General features: G+C 33.9%; 1 protein-coding gene and 1 pseudogene across 1 annotated transcript; both read left to right on the forward strand.

The window, feature by feature from the left end:
- Positions 1 to 7,153: 7,153 nt before the first annotated feature.
- LOC143391726 (olfactory receptor 5D18-like) lies at positions 7,154 to 8,095 on the forward strand. Its single transcript, XM_076844478.2, has one exon. The coding sequence runs from the start codon at positions 7,154 to 7,156 to the stop codon at positions 8,093 to 8,095; it is 942 nt and encodes a 313-aa protein (XP_076700593.2).
- A 5,921-nt stretch (positions 8,096 to 14,016) lies between these two features.
- Positions 14,017 to 14,949, forward strand: LOC143391727 (olfactory receptor 5L1-like; annotated as a pseudogene).
- Positions 14,950 to 16,263: the final 1,314 nt, after the last annotated feature.

Consider the following 16,263-nt stretch of genomic DNA (forward strand, 5'->3'; position numbering starts at 1 on the left):
GACAAAAACTAAGTTCTCAATTATCTTATTCAATAAGTGGCCAATTCACGAGTCAGAAAATGTCTAACTATCACAGGGAATTTCAGAGAAATGATTGTTTTAATGCACTGAAGAACTTGAGTTTTTTTTTTTTTGTAGAATATGTATTATGTGAACTTGTTTAAAGAAAAGGCAGTATGTACATTAAACAGGAGTTAAGTCAGAGTTCTAACAGATATTTTATTGAGCTAATATGACACATTTGTGTATCTGCAGCTATGTGTCTATGTGCATTGTGCAGTGTGAACAATTTCCTTGGTATGAATAGAAATTTGAAAAAAAAAAGATGCTGTGTGTCTTGAAATATTTCTAAAGTAGCTCTTCATGGTAGTGTGATAAGCTATGATAGACCCCATCAGAGGCTCTGGACCTTAGAAAATCTCTTACATTAAGTTATAAGAGACTGGGTTGATGTCTTCCTGCTAAACATGTACTTCAAGCTGTTATTCTGTCTTGAAACTTATCACATATTCTCAATTTTACAGAAACTTTTTGTTCTAAGCATGAACATAAACTCTGAATTCTTCTCAACAAAAATTTCATTTATCTTGATTTAAGTGTTCCAAGCTAACTATCTATATAATCTTCTTCAAAATAAATTTTTAAAAATGCATCACCCTAATTAATATCATTACTTAAAATATGAAAACGCTGGTGTTAATCACTACTTTTATTTGAATAACTTGCTCTGCCTTTTCCTTCTGGTTACTATATGTGTCCAGATAAAATTCCAAATATTCATCAATACAAAGCAAAAAATTTCCATATTATTAAGGGAGAAAAAAACCTGGGTATACTTTTATGTGAGTTTAATAGAGTTATTTGTTATTGTGATATTATATTAAATGCTTTATCTATATGAAAAATATTTGTTCCATGTACAGTATTAGACAAGGAAACAAATAATCCTGTGACCTGGGCACAATGCTATAGACCTGAAATCCCAAATACTTAGGAGATTGCAGCAAGAGGATCAGAATTTCTAGGCCAGTCTGGGCAAATTAGTAGGGCCTCATTTCAAAATAATATTTTAAAATGGCTGGGGACATAGCTCAGTGTTAGAGAATTTTCCCAGCTTGTGCAGATTCTGGTTTCAAGCCTCAGTACCACATACATGAAATAAATAATAATAATCTTATAAGCAGACACATTTTAAATGTAATAAAGAATGTTTTGAATATTTCATGTTCTATATCAATAAACAAACCAAGCCAACACCTGCCATGTCCAGATCAGATCTGCATTAAATTATCCAGTTGACATATCCAATAGATGTTTGCTATATCTCTACCCAGTGGGTTTTACAGGGCCTTGGGATGCAAAGTTTACAGTCACTCGCTTTTTCAAATCTGGAAAAGCTGCCACAAAAATTTTTCAAGCATAATGTCTTACCTATTAAAAATATGATATTTCACTTTATTTGATCATTTATTTTTTATTACTTTTAGTGCATTTTCAGAAACATAATAATCCAGTTTATTTTTTAATTGTTGCCTTGTATTTACAGATAAAAATGGGATTCATTGTAATATAATTACATATGCAAACAGCATAGTTTTGTTGATTTAGTTCCCAAGTACCTACCTGCCTCCAATCCTCCTCCCTAAACATTCTCTGCTCTGCTGTTCTCCTTCTGTTTTCATGAATTCCCCAGTTTTAAATCTCTTTTTGTCTCTAGCTTCAACATAGGAAAGTATCCACTTGAGCTTTCATCTCTCAGTCTGAATTATTCAACTGACCATAATTCTCCAGTTCTATCCCTTTATCAGCAAATTATATTATTTCACTTTCTTTATGGCTGAGTAGAACTTTATTGTGTATACATACCACATTTCTGGATCCATTCATCTGTTTTAATAAAACTTCGCCATTTCAATATTTTAATAATAAGGTATAACATTATAGGGCTTAATTGTAATTCATGTAACACTGTCATTTGCAACAGAGATAGACCTGCAGGACTTTTGTTAAGTGAAATATGGGAGGCACAGTGAAACAAGATCTTCATAATCTCATTCATGTGTAAAATATTAAGCAGTTGATTTTATGCCAGTTAAGAAAAGAATAGCAGTGGGATGTGGTGGTGCATGCCTGTAATCTCAGCAACTTGGGAGGCTGAGGCAGGAGAATAACAAGTTCAAGGCCAGCCTCAGCAAAAATAAGGGGCTAAGCAACTCAGTGAGATCATGTCTCTAAATAAAATACAAAATAAGGCTGGGGATATGGCTCAGTGGTAGAGTGCCCGTGAGTTTAACCACACACACACACACACACACACACACACACACACACACACAATAAAGAATAGAATAGCAATTACCATTGGCTGGGGAGTTCAGGGAAAGAGGAGCTTTAATCTTTGAAAGAGGAAGAAGTTTCAGTGCTCTATGGCACAGAAGAGTGACTATAATTAAAACTAAATATTGTATATCTCCAAATAGTTAGAAAAGAATGTTTTCAAATGCACTCTCTATAAAGAAATGATAAAAGATGATGGAGATGAAAATTAGCTTGGGTTGATCTTCACAAAATAAGCACATAAATAAAAGTCTCATATTGCATTTCATAAATGCATACAAATATATTATCATAATAAAAATAAATAAATACAAGGAGAAATTTTAAAGTTGAACTTTTATAGTTCACTTTTTGGATAGTGACCATGAAATCAATTCAGATAATGTGTTGTGTGCTGGGTTAGGTAGTGTATCGGGAGGGAATAGAAGTGCATACTAAGGATCTGAGTAGCATTGCACCAGGGCATCAGTAGCCCTTACTCCTTGTTCTGGGAATCAAACTCTCTCCAGACACTGACAAATGTCCCACTGCAATCAGATTCTTCTGGGAAAGATCAGTGCTCCATGGGGAACCAGAAGCCTGATTCTCCATCTTCAGTCTTGAAAATACAAATAAATTTTCAGAATTATATTCTGCATTGAACTCAAGAAAAGACAAATAACCTATTTTCCTCCCCATTTGATAGTAGAAAAAGCATGTAATCAGAAAAATGTCTTTAGGCCTGGGTGTTTCTACCAAGAGCTTGGGAGAGAATAAATGTGAGGCATCTCACCTTCTTTGTATTTATTATCTGTTGAAGGCCATGAAACTATATGTCCTTTATTCAAAACAAAACAAAAATATCAACCCTCCTCCATTCCACATCATACTTATTTGATTCAAATTAATTTACTTTAACTTATACATAATAATGAAAAAAATTGTGGATAAATGAGGGTACCATGTATATACTGTGTAATGTTTGAATCAAGTTATATCTGTCTCCTCAAACGTTCATTATTTCTTAATATTGAACATTTCAAAATTATTTATTCTACATAAAAAATATGGGATCATTTGGAAATGTGATGAACACCTATGCACCAACAAATTAGGAAACCCAGAACAAATGGATAAATTTCTGGACACATACAACTATGCAAAATGAACCATGTATACGTAAAAAAACCTGACAGAGCAATGGTAATTACCGAGATTGTTTCAGTAATACAAACTTCTCGGCAAAGTAAAGCTCAGGATCAGATACATGGCTCCATGGCTGAATTGTACCAGAAATGTACAGAATACTACTGGAATGAGAATACACACGTAGGAGCAACACAGAGAACACAAACATAAGTCCAAGTATTTACAGCTGACTGACTTTTGCAATGACAAAAACAAAACAGAAAAAGAAAAAAAAAAACTTACATTAGAGAAAGGAAATCCTCCTTAATAGATGGTGCTGAGGTCACCAGATATCCATATGTAGAAACAAATTAAAAAAACCAACAATCAACAAATTCTGATCATTCACCATATATCAATATCAAGTTAAAACTCATTAATATCTTAAACTAAAGACCCCTCATTATGAAAGTAATGGAAGAAAACATAAAGACATGTATCAGGACATTGATCTGGATGAATGTTTTTTGGGTATGATCTCCAAAGCACAGGCAAAACAAGGAAAAATTGACACATGAGATGACATAAACTAAAACATCATTTGTGCAGCAAATGAAATGACCAACATAGCAAAGAGACAACATACCAAATGGAAGGAAAATAGGGACAAACTATCCCTGCAACATGGGATTAATATCCATAATGTATAGGGACTTGAACAACTCAGAAAAACCCTAAAAATAATTCCATTAACTCTAAGCAAGTGATATGAATAGTTCAATAACATTATCAAGAAATGCAAATGAAAACCACAGTGATATATTATCTCATCCCATTTGGAGTAGCAATTATCTAAAAGAAGAGAAGTAGCAATTGTTAATGAACGTGAGAAGTAAGAGGATTTCTTGTACACTGTTGGTGGGGATGAAAATAAATATAGCCCATTATGGAAAATACATAGAGTTTTCTCAAAATACCAGACATAGAACTAAAATATGGTTGAGCAATCCCACTACTGGGAAGTTAAATCAGAAACTAAACTCGGTATGTACAAGTGACTTTTGCACTCATGTGTTTACTGCAGCACTTTGTATAAGAGTCAAGATATGGAATCAAACTAAGTATCCATTGATGTATGGGGAGTGGTAAAGGAAACAATGGAGTAATATTCAGCTAGAAAAAATGAAATCACATAATTTGCAGGAACAAGGATGGAAGTGGAAAATCTGATACTAAGTGAAACTAATACAGAAAAAGTACAGCACGCTCTTCCCTATATGTGGAAACTAAAGAGCTGATTCAGTAGTAAAGAACAGAAAAACATTACCAGAGCCTTGGAAGGGTGTCAGGGAAGCAGGGTTTGGAAAGGCTATTACATAGATTAGAGCTGTCAATGTTCCATATTATGATAGAATACAGTTGGAGATAATTAGTGAACATTTCCTAAACTGGTGGAGAGTGTCTTGGATGTTCCCAAGATAAAGAAATTATAACTGCATGAGGTAATAGATTTGACATCTACCCTAATCTGACCATTACATATTGTGTACATGTATTGAAATGTCACAGAGTAGTCCATAATGCAGAATTTATTTGTGATAATTTAAAAATACATAATTAAAAAATAACTATCAGATAAGGTGATTAGTTTAATAGTTGCTTTGTCACCTCTAGAGAATGGGGACAATATCTGGTCTCTAGGGTTCTTGTCTCCAAGGGTCTTATCTACAGGTATAAGAACACACATTTTTCTCCCAACCAGGAGAAAGCCCAACTTTGGTTTATCAGGTTTAAAATTCAAAAGAAAGATTGAAATTTATTTCAATCATAAGGACAAGTGAAGATGGAAGAAAGTCACTAGATGGACATGATCCTTGAGAAATGTGAATTTGCAAGGAACAAGAAAGCACCGACTGTCAGGCTTTGTATTAGAAGCCCTGGCTCAGCCAAGCTCCTCAAAGAAGGTATGGTGCAGGGAGGAACAACAGCACTGAAAAGCTGGGGAATGTGTATTGTTTCACTTCTGCAAATTGTGGAGGCATGGACAATGTAGAATAGGCAAGGATATAAGTAAAATGAAATACATTCTGATAGAATAGACTCTAGTGAAAGAAAGTAAAAGCTATCAACTTTATTAAGATTATAAAATAGGAAATGTGATTCCTGTGAAAAAAACGTAGTAATCACACTGGAGAGAAAAGCCAATAGGGAAGAAGATTTGCGCCATTGTGTTTCCTGAACCCAAAGATACATAAAGTTCCTAGCCGTATAACTGCATATGGATCATAGGAGTCAATATCTTCTATGTAATACAGGTTTGAAATGAATTTTTAAAGCTTTAGATAAATGAAATGTTATTATTAAAAATGTGATAATCAGAGTCTTTGGCTTTGTGATCGCTCCTTTTGAGGTCACACTAAATATTTTCTTTTGAGTTTACACTAATGATTAGTATTTATAAACATAAAAAACTTGGAGCCTTTGAATGTCTTAATCATGCATATATTTTGCCAATTATATTGATGCACTACCTGAAAACTATCTCTTTGGTTATGTGAACATAGACAACTTTACCAAAAAAAAAAAAAAATAGAGAAAGACATTTGTGGTATGGTAGCATCTAATGATTACTGGATCCAATGAGAAAGAGAAAGAGACAGAAACAGAAACAAGGAACAATAGAGAGAGAGAGAGATACAGAGACACAGAGTAAACAGATTGTCTTTGGAAAATTTCTGGTGGATTCCTAAATATAATTAGTTACTCTTGATACTCCTGGGTGAAAACATTTCCCTGGATCTCATTCTATTCTTTCCTTTGATGTTCTGTGATAGTTTCATGGTCATGGGTTTATTTCTATGTATAAAAGTCCCTGGTTTGCTTACAAATTAAAAGTGTGATTATTAACAAAGGAAATGTGTTAGTATCTAGACCTAGAATTCTACTGTACGGAATGGACTCATGGCTAGGAGTCTGTGGATCAGAGCTTAAGACAGAGGTGAAGATTGGTCTTTTTGTGTCATTTGGAAGGTTAGACTTTCCCTGGCTTGTTTTATCAACTCAAAAACGATGAAACAATCAACTAGACCATCTTTATAATTTGTTCTAAATTTGTTATTCAGTGTTTAATGTTAAAAGAGTTGAAAAGAATATCCTCTGAAATATGACTGTTATATATTTCAGCATCATATTTATTGGGTTAAACAGATTAAAGTGCTATATGGAATTAGCAATAGAGCCACAAGAAATGGTGCTGGCAGTAAACAGTACCATGTAAACATAATAAAAGTTAATTTGTTGAAAGCATTCTCATAGATACAGAGCTGACATAATCAATCACAAAACTGGTAGGCTTCATTTTCATGAATATGCAATATTCAATAATAGCTGAAATTTTTGTGCAAGGATATTTTTAAAATAGCCATAAATATTTTGAGCTCATTTTCCCATATGTCTTAATGTTCAAAATTACTTTTGATAACTTAAAATTTTGTTCAAGAACTTTATTCTCTTGAAAATTTAAAATGGTGTTGCTTGCTAAAATTTAAACATACGGTCTATTTTGTATAATGAAAATCCAGATCCTAAAGAAAATTTGCTTCATTCTACAGGTTCTGTAAAGGAATCAAACAAGGTTCCTGTTTCTTCACATCATTCATTATTATTTTCATTTTCAAGACTAACTTTAATATTATTACCTAAAGAAGCCATGGTACTCTCAGATGGAAATAAAAGTGGGGTCATGTTCACCTTCTTAGGCTTCTCAGATTACCCACAACTGCAAGTGCCCCTCTTCTTAGTTTTTCTGGATATCTACAGTGTCACAGTGGTAGGGAACATTGGGATGATTGCCATAATCAAAATTAATCCCAAACTTCACACCCCCATGTACTTTTTCCTCAGCCACCTCTCTTTTGTGGATTTCTGCTATTCCTCCACCATTGCTCCCAAGATGCTTGTGAACCTAGTTGCAACAGACAGAAGCATCTCTTTTTCAGAATGTATAGTACAATACTCTTTCTTTTGTACCTTCGTGGTAACTGAAGCTTTTCTGCTAGCAGTGATGGCCTATGATCGCTTTGTGGCCATCTGCAACCCTCTGCTCTACACAGTGGCCATGTCCCAGAAACTCTGTGCTGTGCTGGTGGCAGGATCCTATGCATGGGGGGTGGCCTGTTCCCTGATACTAACGTGCTCTGCTCTGCAGCTGTCTTTCCATGGCTCCAACACCATTGACCACTTCTTCTGTGAGTTCTCCTCCCTGCTCTCCCTCTCATGCTCAGATCCCCACACCAACTATTTGCTGCTCTTCATTTTTGCCACTTTCAATGGAGTCAGCACACTGCTCATCATCCTCACGTCTTACTTGTTCATAGTCATTACCATCCTCAAGATGCGATCAGTCACTGGGCGACTCAAGGCCTTCTCCACCTGTGCCTCTCACCTGACAGCCGTCTCCATCTTCCATGGCACCATCCTGTTCCTCTACTGTGTGCCCAACTCCAAGAACTCCAGGCACACGGTCAAAGTGGCCTCTGTGTTTTACACAGTGGTGATCCCCATGTTGAACCCCCTCATCTACAGTCTGAGAAATAAGGATGTCAAGGACACTGTCAGCAAATTATTTTGTGGTAAAGTCTCTTCTTTTTGAGCATCATAGTATCATAAAGTTAGTTCTCATATATAAAGTGTGTTATTGAAGGTTGGTTTCAAGGATACCATTAATATTGACATAGTTAATATTGTGCAATGGAGTGGAAATGGATTTTACTTCCAACGGAACAAACTTGACTCTTTTCGGTACTGAAAATGTCAGCAATCTCTCTTATCATTAATATATTTAATCACAAATTTAGTTAGCACAATATAGTTTCTAAACTGTGAAGATTAAGACAACATGCATTTCATCTGTGATCTTTGTATAACTCAATATTAGTTTAATCTCCCTTATTAGATACCTATTGTAATCCAGCCTATAAATAAACATAGAAATTTTATTTACAAATTAGAAATAACAGTTAAAATAATGCATAGTACAACACTGAAGTATATGATCATTTCATGAAGGTGAAAATAATAAGACTCATTAAGATTTATCATAAAGAGAATGTTAAAATGCATTAAGGTTTATTTGAACAATGTCTTCATAAACTAGGTGTAATCTGGACTTTGCCTTGGAAATGAGATTGAGTAGAGTTTTGCAAATACCTTTAAGAAAGAATTTTATTCAAGGTAAAATAGAATAAATAAACTCAGGTTGGAGAGAATGTAATACTGAATCTAAGAACCAACAAATAGTTCTTTAAGTTAATGTGATATAACTTGCATGTACTTGTATATGTGTGTGCATTTGTTGTGTAGTGTATACAGGTTACTTAGCATGAAATTTAAGTAAAATCTGGTCTACATCCCCAATTCATTTGTAAAGAAGCTCCAATGTGTCAGCACAATATCTATTTTATACTCCACCAGAGATTTATGTCTCATAGTTTGGATATGAGAAGATCTTACCAGCAAAAGCAATGTTGATGCACACCTGCCCAACTTGTTATTCATGCTGCCATTCTATATGTTAAGATGTCACAAATATTATCAATGCATTATGTACTTTTTAAAAATAAAGGCATAATCCTTGAGTTCTTCCTAATAGAATTCTCATTCACCTTGAAAGAAAAGTATCTGGAGTTGTATTAAATGTTGAAAGATAATTAATATCATCATATGATTATTCAAAATAAGATAAAGTCATGAAGTCTTATTCACCATGCAGATTAAAAACACCAGATTTCTACTTTAATAAACTCACTTTTTAAAAAATACCTTGGGTGTCATTTTTCTCCTCTTTACTAAATTTGTTTAGATAAAATTATAAACAATCATTAATATATTTTTTTAAAATTTCCATGTATTTTATTAAGAAAATAGAGTAATCTGGCACGCAATTTCATATGGCCAAATAATGTATTTCTTCTTATAATGTTATTTTGTTCATTATAATTTTTGTTTTGTAATTATTAATAATAATCACATTACATCACTAATTAAAATATATGAACTATACATTTTGATAAAATATAATTAAACTTTTTAAATATTCCTGAAAATATTTGTTTTCATGGGGATATGCATTTGGATTTCTAATTTCAATTAAATAATATATTTGTAGAAAACTAACTTAATTCTAGGATTCAAGTGTTTTCAGTATCATTTCTATTTCATGTTGTAGTAAATGACAATATTGCAGCTGACCAATTCAATAAGGCTTGTTATTTTTAACAAATAAGTTTTAGAGCATTTTGTTTCAAAGTTACTAGAGTTAATCACTTTTTCAAATTCAGGAAAGTTTAGTGCAAAGATTTTCTCAGGTCTTACCATATGCAAATTGAAGATATCCATCATTCTTCTACATATGAGTTTGTTATTCAAAATAAACAGTTTATAAGATTTAACATTCACATTTAACCTTGCATATATACTATTTTATCTATATGAAATTGTAGCATATTGTTTGATATTGTGTGGTTTAGATGTATATTATGAAAAACTTTCATTTGCAAAAACACAGATAGACCTGGGCAATATTATATGAAGTGGAAAAGCAGGACAGAGAAACACAATTATCACATAATCCCACTTCTATGTGGAATTTAAAAAGTTGAGAATAGAATAATTGTTAACAGAGACTAGGAAGAATAGAAAGCAGTAGGGAGGGAGAAAAGTCAGACAGGAGAAATAAATTCCTGTTTGCTAGAAATTTTGTTTTTTTTTTCATGTATTTGTATGTCATCTGCATTTTGTCTTCTGAAAAGTATGTGTGTAGTTCTTTTGTTCATTTATTAATTGAACTATTTGGTGTTTTAGTGTTAAGATTTTTTTTTTAGTTCTTTATATATTCTAGATATTAATTATTGAGGAACAGGTGGCAAAAAATTTCTTCCATTCTAGAGTGTCACTGTGCATGCTTTTACTTGTTTTTCTTGCTATGCAGAAGAATTTTAGTTTAATTCCACTCACTTATTGGTTTTCTATTGTGCACTTTAGGAATCTTGTTAAAGAAGTTGATTCCTGTAAAAATATGTTGCAGTGTTGACCCTACGTTTTTCTTCCAGAAATAAAAATCAACCAGCTTTTACAATTGCCTCACAGGTCTTTAAGTATGAAATATTGAAATGCAAATAGCTTGCTGTGTGGCATTTGTTGGATGACATTCATCATAGTCAATTATGTTCATTGCAAATACTCTTTTTGCTTCGGTATCATGGGACGTTCTCTTCAGTAGTATTCATCTTGTGACAAAAGTTTTAGGTTTACTAGGAGCACACTGAATTAGTATTCAACAAATATTTCCATCAGACTACTTTATATCTGATTTCAAAATATTCCTCCATAGACTAAAATACATGCTCTTTTCCATGAAAATACACTTGTATACCCCAGGGGAAAATAAGAGTTGAATTGTTTTGCTGAAGAAGACTTCAAACGTCATGAATATTTCAAGTTGTCCTTTTTCAAAAATGTTTTAATTCATTTTAATTAGTTATACATGTCAGTAGAATGCATTTATTTTCTTTGATACATCATACATAGATGAGGTAAAATTTCTCATTTTTCTGATTGTACATGTTATAGAATCACATTGATCATGCAGATAAAAGGTAATAATGTCAGTTTCATTCTGTTTCCTTCTACTATCCCCATATACCCTCTTCTCCCTTCCCTTCACTCCCCTCTACCTAATCTACGACAACTCTATTCTTCCCTAGTGCCCCACTTAATATGAATTTACATCTGCACATCATAGAAAACATTCAACCTTCAGTTTTGGGGAATTGGCTTATATTGCTTAGCATGATATTCTCCAACTTCATCTATTTACCAGCAAATGCCATGATTTCATTCTTCTTTAAAACTGATTAATATTACATTGAATGTGTGTACCACATTTTCTTTATCCATTCATCTATTGAAGGACACTTAGTTTGCTTTCATAGTTTAGCTATTGTGAACTGAGCTGCTATAAACATTGACATGGCTGCACCACTGTAGTATGATGATTTTAAGTCCTTTAGGTATAAACCTAGGAGTGGGATAGCAGGGTCAAATGGTGGTTCTATTCCAAGAGTTTTCTGAGGAAGCTCCATACTGCTATCTATAGTGTTGCACCAATTTGTAGTCCTACCAGCAATGAATGAGCTTCCCTTTTTCCCACATCCTTGACAATATTTGTTCTTGCCTGTATTCTTGATGATGTGTCTGAAGTTTGGGATTTTTTTTTTCTCATTAGAGTAATTCACCAAAAAAATGTGAATGGATAAGAGAAAATCCCATTAAAGTATAGGGTAAAAGGAATGTAGATATACTAGCTGAAAATTTAAGAGGAAACCCAAGATTCCTTAAATTAAGAAAATCTTCAGATCAAACTTGGAAGAGTTTTTTTTTTCTTTTTAGAATTTAGAAATGGCTTATAAGAAACTACTTACTTCCATGAAAATGTTAAATGTTTGCTCTACCTAGGGGCACATAGACTGTGGTTTGAACATCTTGAATTCGTGTTAAAGTTCTATATTCAGGTATGGAGAAGACAGGAAGAATGGTGACGCACCCCAGTACAATGGCCTCTGGAATTGCACATGGACTCTGTCCTCCCTTAAAGCTATGCTCTTCCCATAGTCAAGTGGTAGTACAAACTGAAAAGTATCATGGGGCCCATCTCCACTAAGGATTCTCTGTGACTTTGGGCAAATTACACCTGTCTGTGCTTCAGTCACTTCAATTGTAATGGATATAAAATCATTGATACTTTTATTTTTATAAAAATAAAGAAGAAATATTTTAATAGTTGAATTTAGAAAAGTACCTTGCACATAGAAAGTGCTCACTAAATGTGAGCAATGGCTATTATTCTCACTAATGGAGGTTCATTATCCCCACTATTTCTTTGGAGAATAATGTATCTTCAGACCCATTACCTTGCAGGAAGGAGCTGTTACATATAAGGCAGACAAACTTACAAGATGCATTCATATATTTCATAATAGCAATGTGAGGTCTCATAGACACAATGCTTGGATGTAGCATGCAGTGTTTCAAATTCATCAAAATTCTCAATGAATGGTGTTAGCTTTTAATAACATATAAAAAAATCAGAATTATAATATGTACCACATTATTTATTTTCCCCATTTTGTATCTCATAGTGGAAAAAATTGTTCGATCCCAAGAGTTTTCTTGATATTGTGTTGATATCCTACAGAGATCAGTGATTGTTTTGAGAATTTTAGGGAACACAGATCCCAGAGGAACATCCATAGACATAAATTCTATGACATTTTCCATCATAACATTTTCAGAAAAAAGAGAAAACAGTTGAATGTCTACTATACAGGTAGGTTGGATTACAAGCTCATTATTTGGGGGGACTGTGGTTATTAATAATATTTTCTGGGACCTGAAAACTTGATATATTTTCCTATGTTTGAAATCTATTGTAATCATATGTGAAGAAGAATGATGTATAAAGGATGGAAATAGTATTACAATTTTTTTAAAAAAAATCTGTGTATATATTATCCTTTTCTTAGAGAATGCTTTGAGAAATGCCAAATTTTAAGCACTCCTTTAAGAAAATGTACTGCTGCTTCTATAGTAAACAACATTCTCAATGGGAAATGGGAACAAATCTGCAAAACCACATGTCTCATAAGAAAGGCTAGTGTGAGAGGAAAATCAACATAAATAATGGGGATGAATGTCTTTTACCATCCTTCCTTTACATCTCTCTCACAAGAACTCCATCTCTGCAACCTGGTTGAGCCTGCATGAAGAGTCTCCTGACAGTAACCACAATGCTGAGAGTGGCCATGAGAAACCCATGAGGATTTCCATTGAAGCACATAGATGTGTGAATCATCTCTGAAGTGGAAAAGAGAGGAATTACTTTAGCTCTGCCCAAAGCACTTGCAAGTGTCCCTTGCAGGATTTCTCAACTGTGTGAAATGACTAACAGTATCATCCTGGGGTTGTTTGGTGGTGTTGGTCATTGGGGTGATGGAGAGGGATGCCCATGTGCATTATGGAGTGTTTAGCATACATATAGTGGAAAACTCAGAAAATGTTACCCTAGATTTTAAAATTTATTTCATTGGATCATAATATTTAGAGTATTGATCACAGAATAAGTTAGGTAAAATGGTTTTAAAATTTATAGAGAAATAAGTCCAATCAAATAATATTTTGGCATCACTCCTCATGATTCTATGCCAAGCTTGCAATTTTGAATAGCTAATCAAAGCATGTATACAAGTTTTCATAAATATTAATTATTTCATATGATCTCTGAAATAAACTATAGACTTTATACATCTCTATTATGCAATGCTATAATTTTTGTCAAATTTCATGTGAAAGATTTCTCATTCCTTGATAGGTAAAATTAAAGTATCCTATTGAGTCTGTTGTTATTTGTTTATTGTATTTATTCATTTTTTACCATCCAAAATCATATTTGAATCGCATAATAAAGTATAACATGTAGGGTTTTTTTTCCTCCCCAGGCACATAGCTAGTAGGCACATGGCTGAGGAAAACTGCAACACTGTGACAGAGTTCATTCTTCTGGGATTGTCAGATGTCCCTGAGATGAGAGTCCTTCTCTTTCTGGTGTTCCTTCTGATCTATGGAGTAACAGTTTTAGCCAACCTGGGCATGGTTGCTCTGATCCAGGTAAGCTCTCAACTTAACACTCCCATGTACTTGTTTCTCAGCAATTTTTCTCTTGTGGACTTTGGCTACTCCTCAGTCATTGTGCCAAATGTGCTGGCCAACATCTTAACCAAGGACAAAGCTATCTCCTTCCCAGCTTGCATGGTACAGTTCTATTTGTTTTGCACTTGTGTGGTTACAGAGGTCTTCCTCCTGGCTGTGATGGCCTATGATCACTTTGTGGCCATCTGCAGTCCTCTGCTGTACATAGTCATCATGTCCCAGAAGCTCTGTGCAGAGTTGGTTTCTGGCTGTTACCTCTTAGCATCAGTCTGTGCTCTGATTCACTTGTGCTCAGCCCTTGAGATCCCATTCTATAGGTCAAATGTGATCAATCACTTCTTCTGTGATCTACCCACTCTCCTAAGTCTTGCTTGCTCTGATGTCACTGTGAACAAGGTGCTGCTGTTCATCTTGGCTACTTGCAATGAATGAATCTATGACCATTGTGATCATCCTCACCTCCTACCTGTTCATTCTCACCACCATCCTGAAGATGCGCTCTGCAGAGGGGAGGTGCAAAGCTTTTTCCACAGCCTTCTCACAGCCACCATTGTCTTCCATGGAACAATCCTTTCCATTTACTGCAGACCCACTTCAGGCAATGGTAGAGATGCTGACAAAGTGGCCACAGTGTTCTACACTGTGGTGATACCCATGCTGAACCCCCTTATCTATAGCCTGAGAAATAAGGATGTGAAAGAAGCTCTCAGAAAAGTTCTCAGCTCTAAAATGCATTCCTAGAGAATGTGTATTTACCAGGACTTAGGTTGCAAAGTAGAGGCAGGTGGAGGGCATGATTAGTGGACTGTAGCATTGAAGTGGAGAGAACACAGGAACAAGCCAAGGAGTCACAAGTGATTCTTTTGATTTATTTATATTTGTGTCTTTTCAATTTCCAGCTATGGGATTAAACATGTGGGATTAAACACACATACTTGTTTTGGTGTAAAGCCTCTGTAAGTTAAAGAAGAACATAAAAATTGTACTTTATATTAGTATCCCTGACCCACAAAACTATCTTTTCAAAATGGAATTTCTGCAGTTTTGTAGAGAAGATTACATAATTGACAGTGTGTACACAGAATGAGAAATATATATGTAAACCTATACTTTTATTTTCTTTTGTTGCTATATATACACACGTATAATATTATTTACTATATATTCCTTTTTCCTTTTTGTGCTGCAGTTGTCCTAATGTCCAGTGCTTGAACCTTGGATAATATCTCATTTCATGTGTAATATGATAATAATTTCATAAGTATTTAGGAACATTGTGTTATAGAACCTCAGAACATCAGCTTAGACTGATCCCTAGTAGATAATTAGTCCTCCTATATCTGTCTTTCATTCTCCTCCTCTTATATACTTGTAATAATTTAAAAAATTATTAAAGGTAACAGAATTTCTGAATTGTCTCTTTTTTAACTTTATGTTTTCTTCTTTTTTTTCTTGCTAACACTTCAATTCTCTGTAGATTAAGTGATTAATGATACAAGTATATTTCTAAGCTCTGTTCACGTTTCTTGCATGCATCCTTGGTCTTGATGAAATGCTGTTTTTTGCACCTTTCTTTATGCATTTAAATCATATTTCTTCATTCATTCCTGATTGACGTACACCACTGACACTTTAAAGCTGCATTATGATTTCATTTTCTCAATTGTATTCACTTATTTCAATGAGGCTTTATGTATAATAATTGTTTGAAAACAATAGGCTTCAGTTCATAAAAGCCTGGACAGGTACTTTGACTTTGATTTTTTTTTTTAATTTAACAGAATTTAACTTCTTCAGTCCTCAATTTTTTCCATCCTAAAGTTGACGAACTTTACTAATCTCACAGTAAATTCTCTTTAGTTATCTTTTTATTCAATAGATAGGTGAGTCAACACTGGTGGTTGAACAGTATTCATATTGAGAAAAACAGATAAATACATAACCCTTTGGAAGCCACCAAGAATTGAGAATTGGCTCAAAATTTCCCATATATTGACACCTATGTTCAATTAACTCAGGGTCCCTTAGGAAAACAAAATCTCACCAAGATTCAAA

The sequence above is a fragment of the Callospermophilus lateralis genome, chromosome 2 (assembly GCF_048772815.1).
Source record: "Callospermophilus lateralis isolate mCalLat2 chromosome 2, mCalLat2.hap1, whole genome shotgun sequence".
NCBI classification, from domain to species: Eukaryota; Metazoa; Chordata; class Mammalia; order Rodentia; family Sciuridae; genus Callospermophilus; species Callospermophilus lateralis.

Bases quoted from the DNA above. Each gene is read 5' to 3' on its own strand.
- LOC143391726 (XM_076844478.2), top strand. From the start codon at position 7,154: ATGGTACTCTCAGATGGAAATAAAAGTGGGGTCATGTTCACCTTCTTA.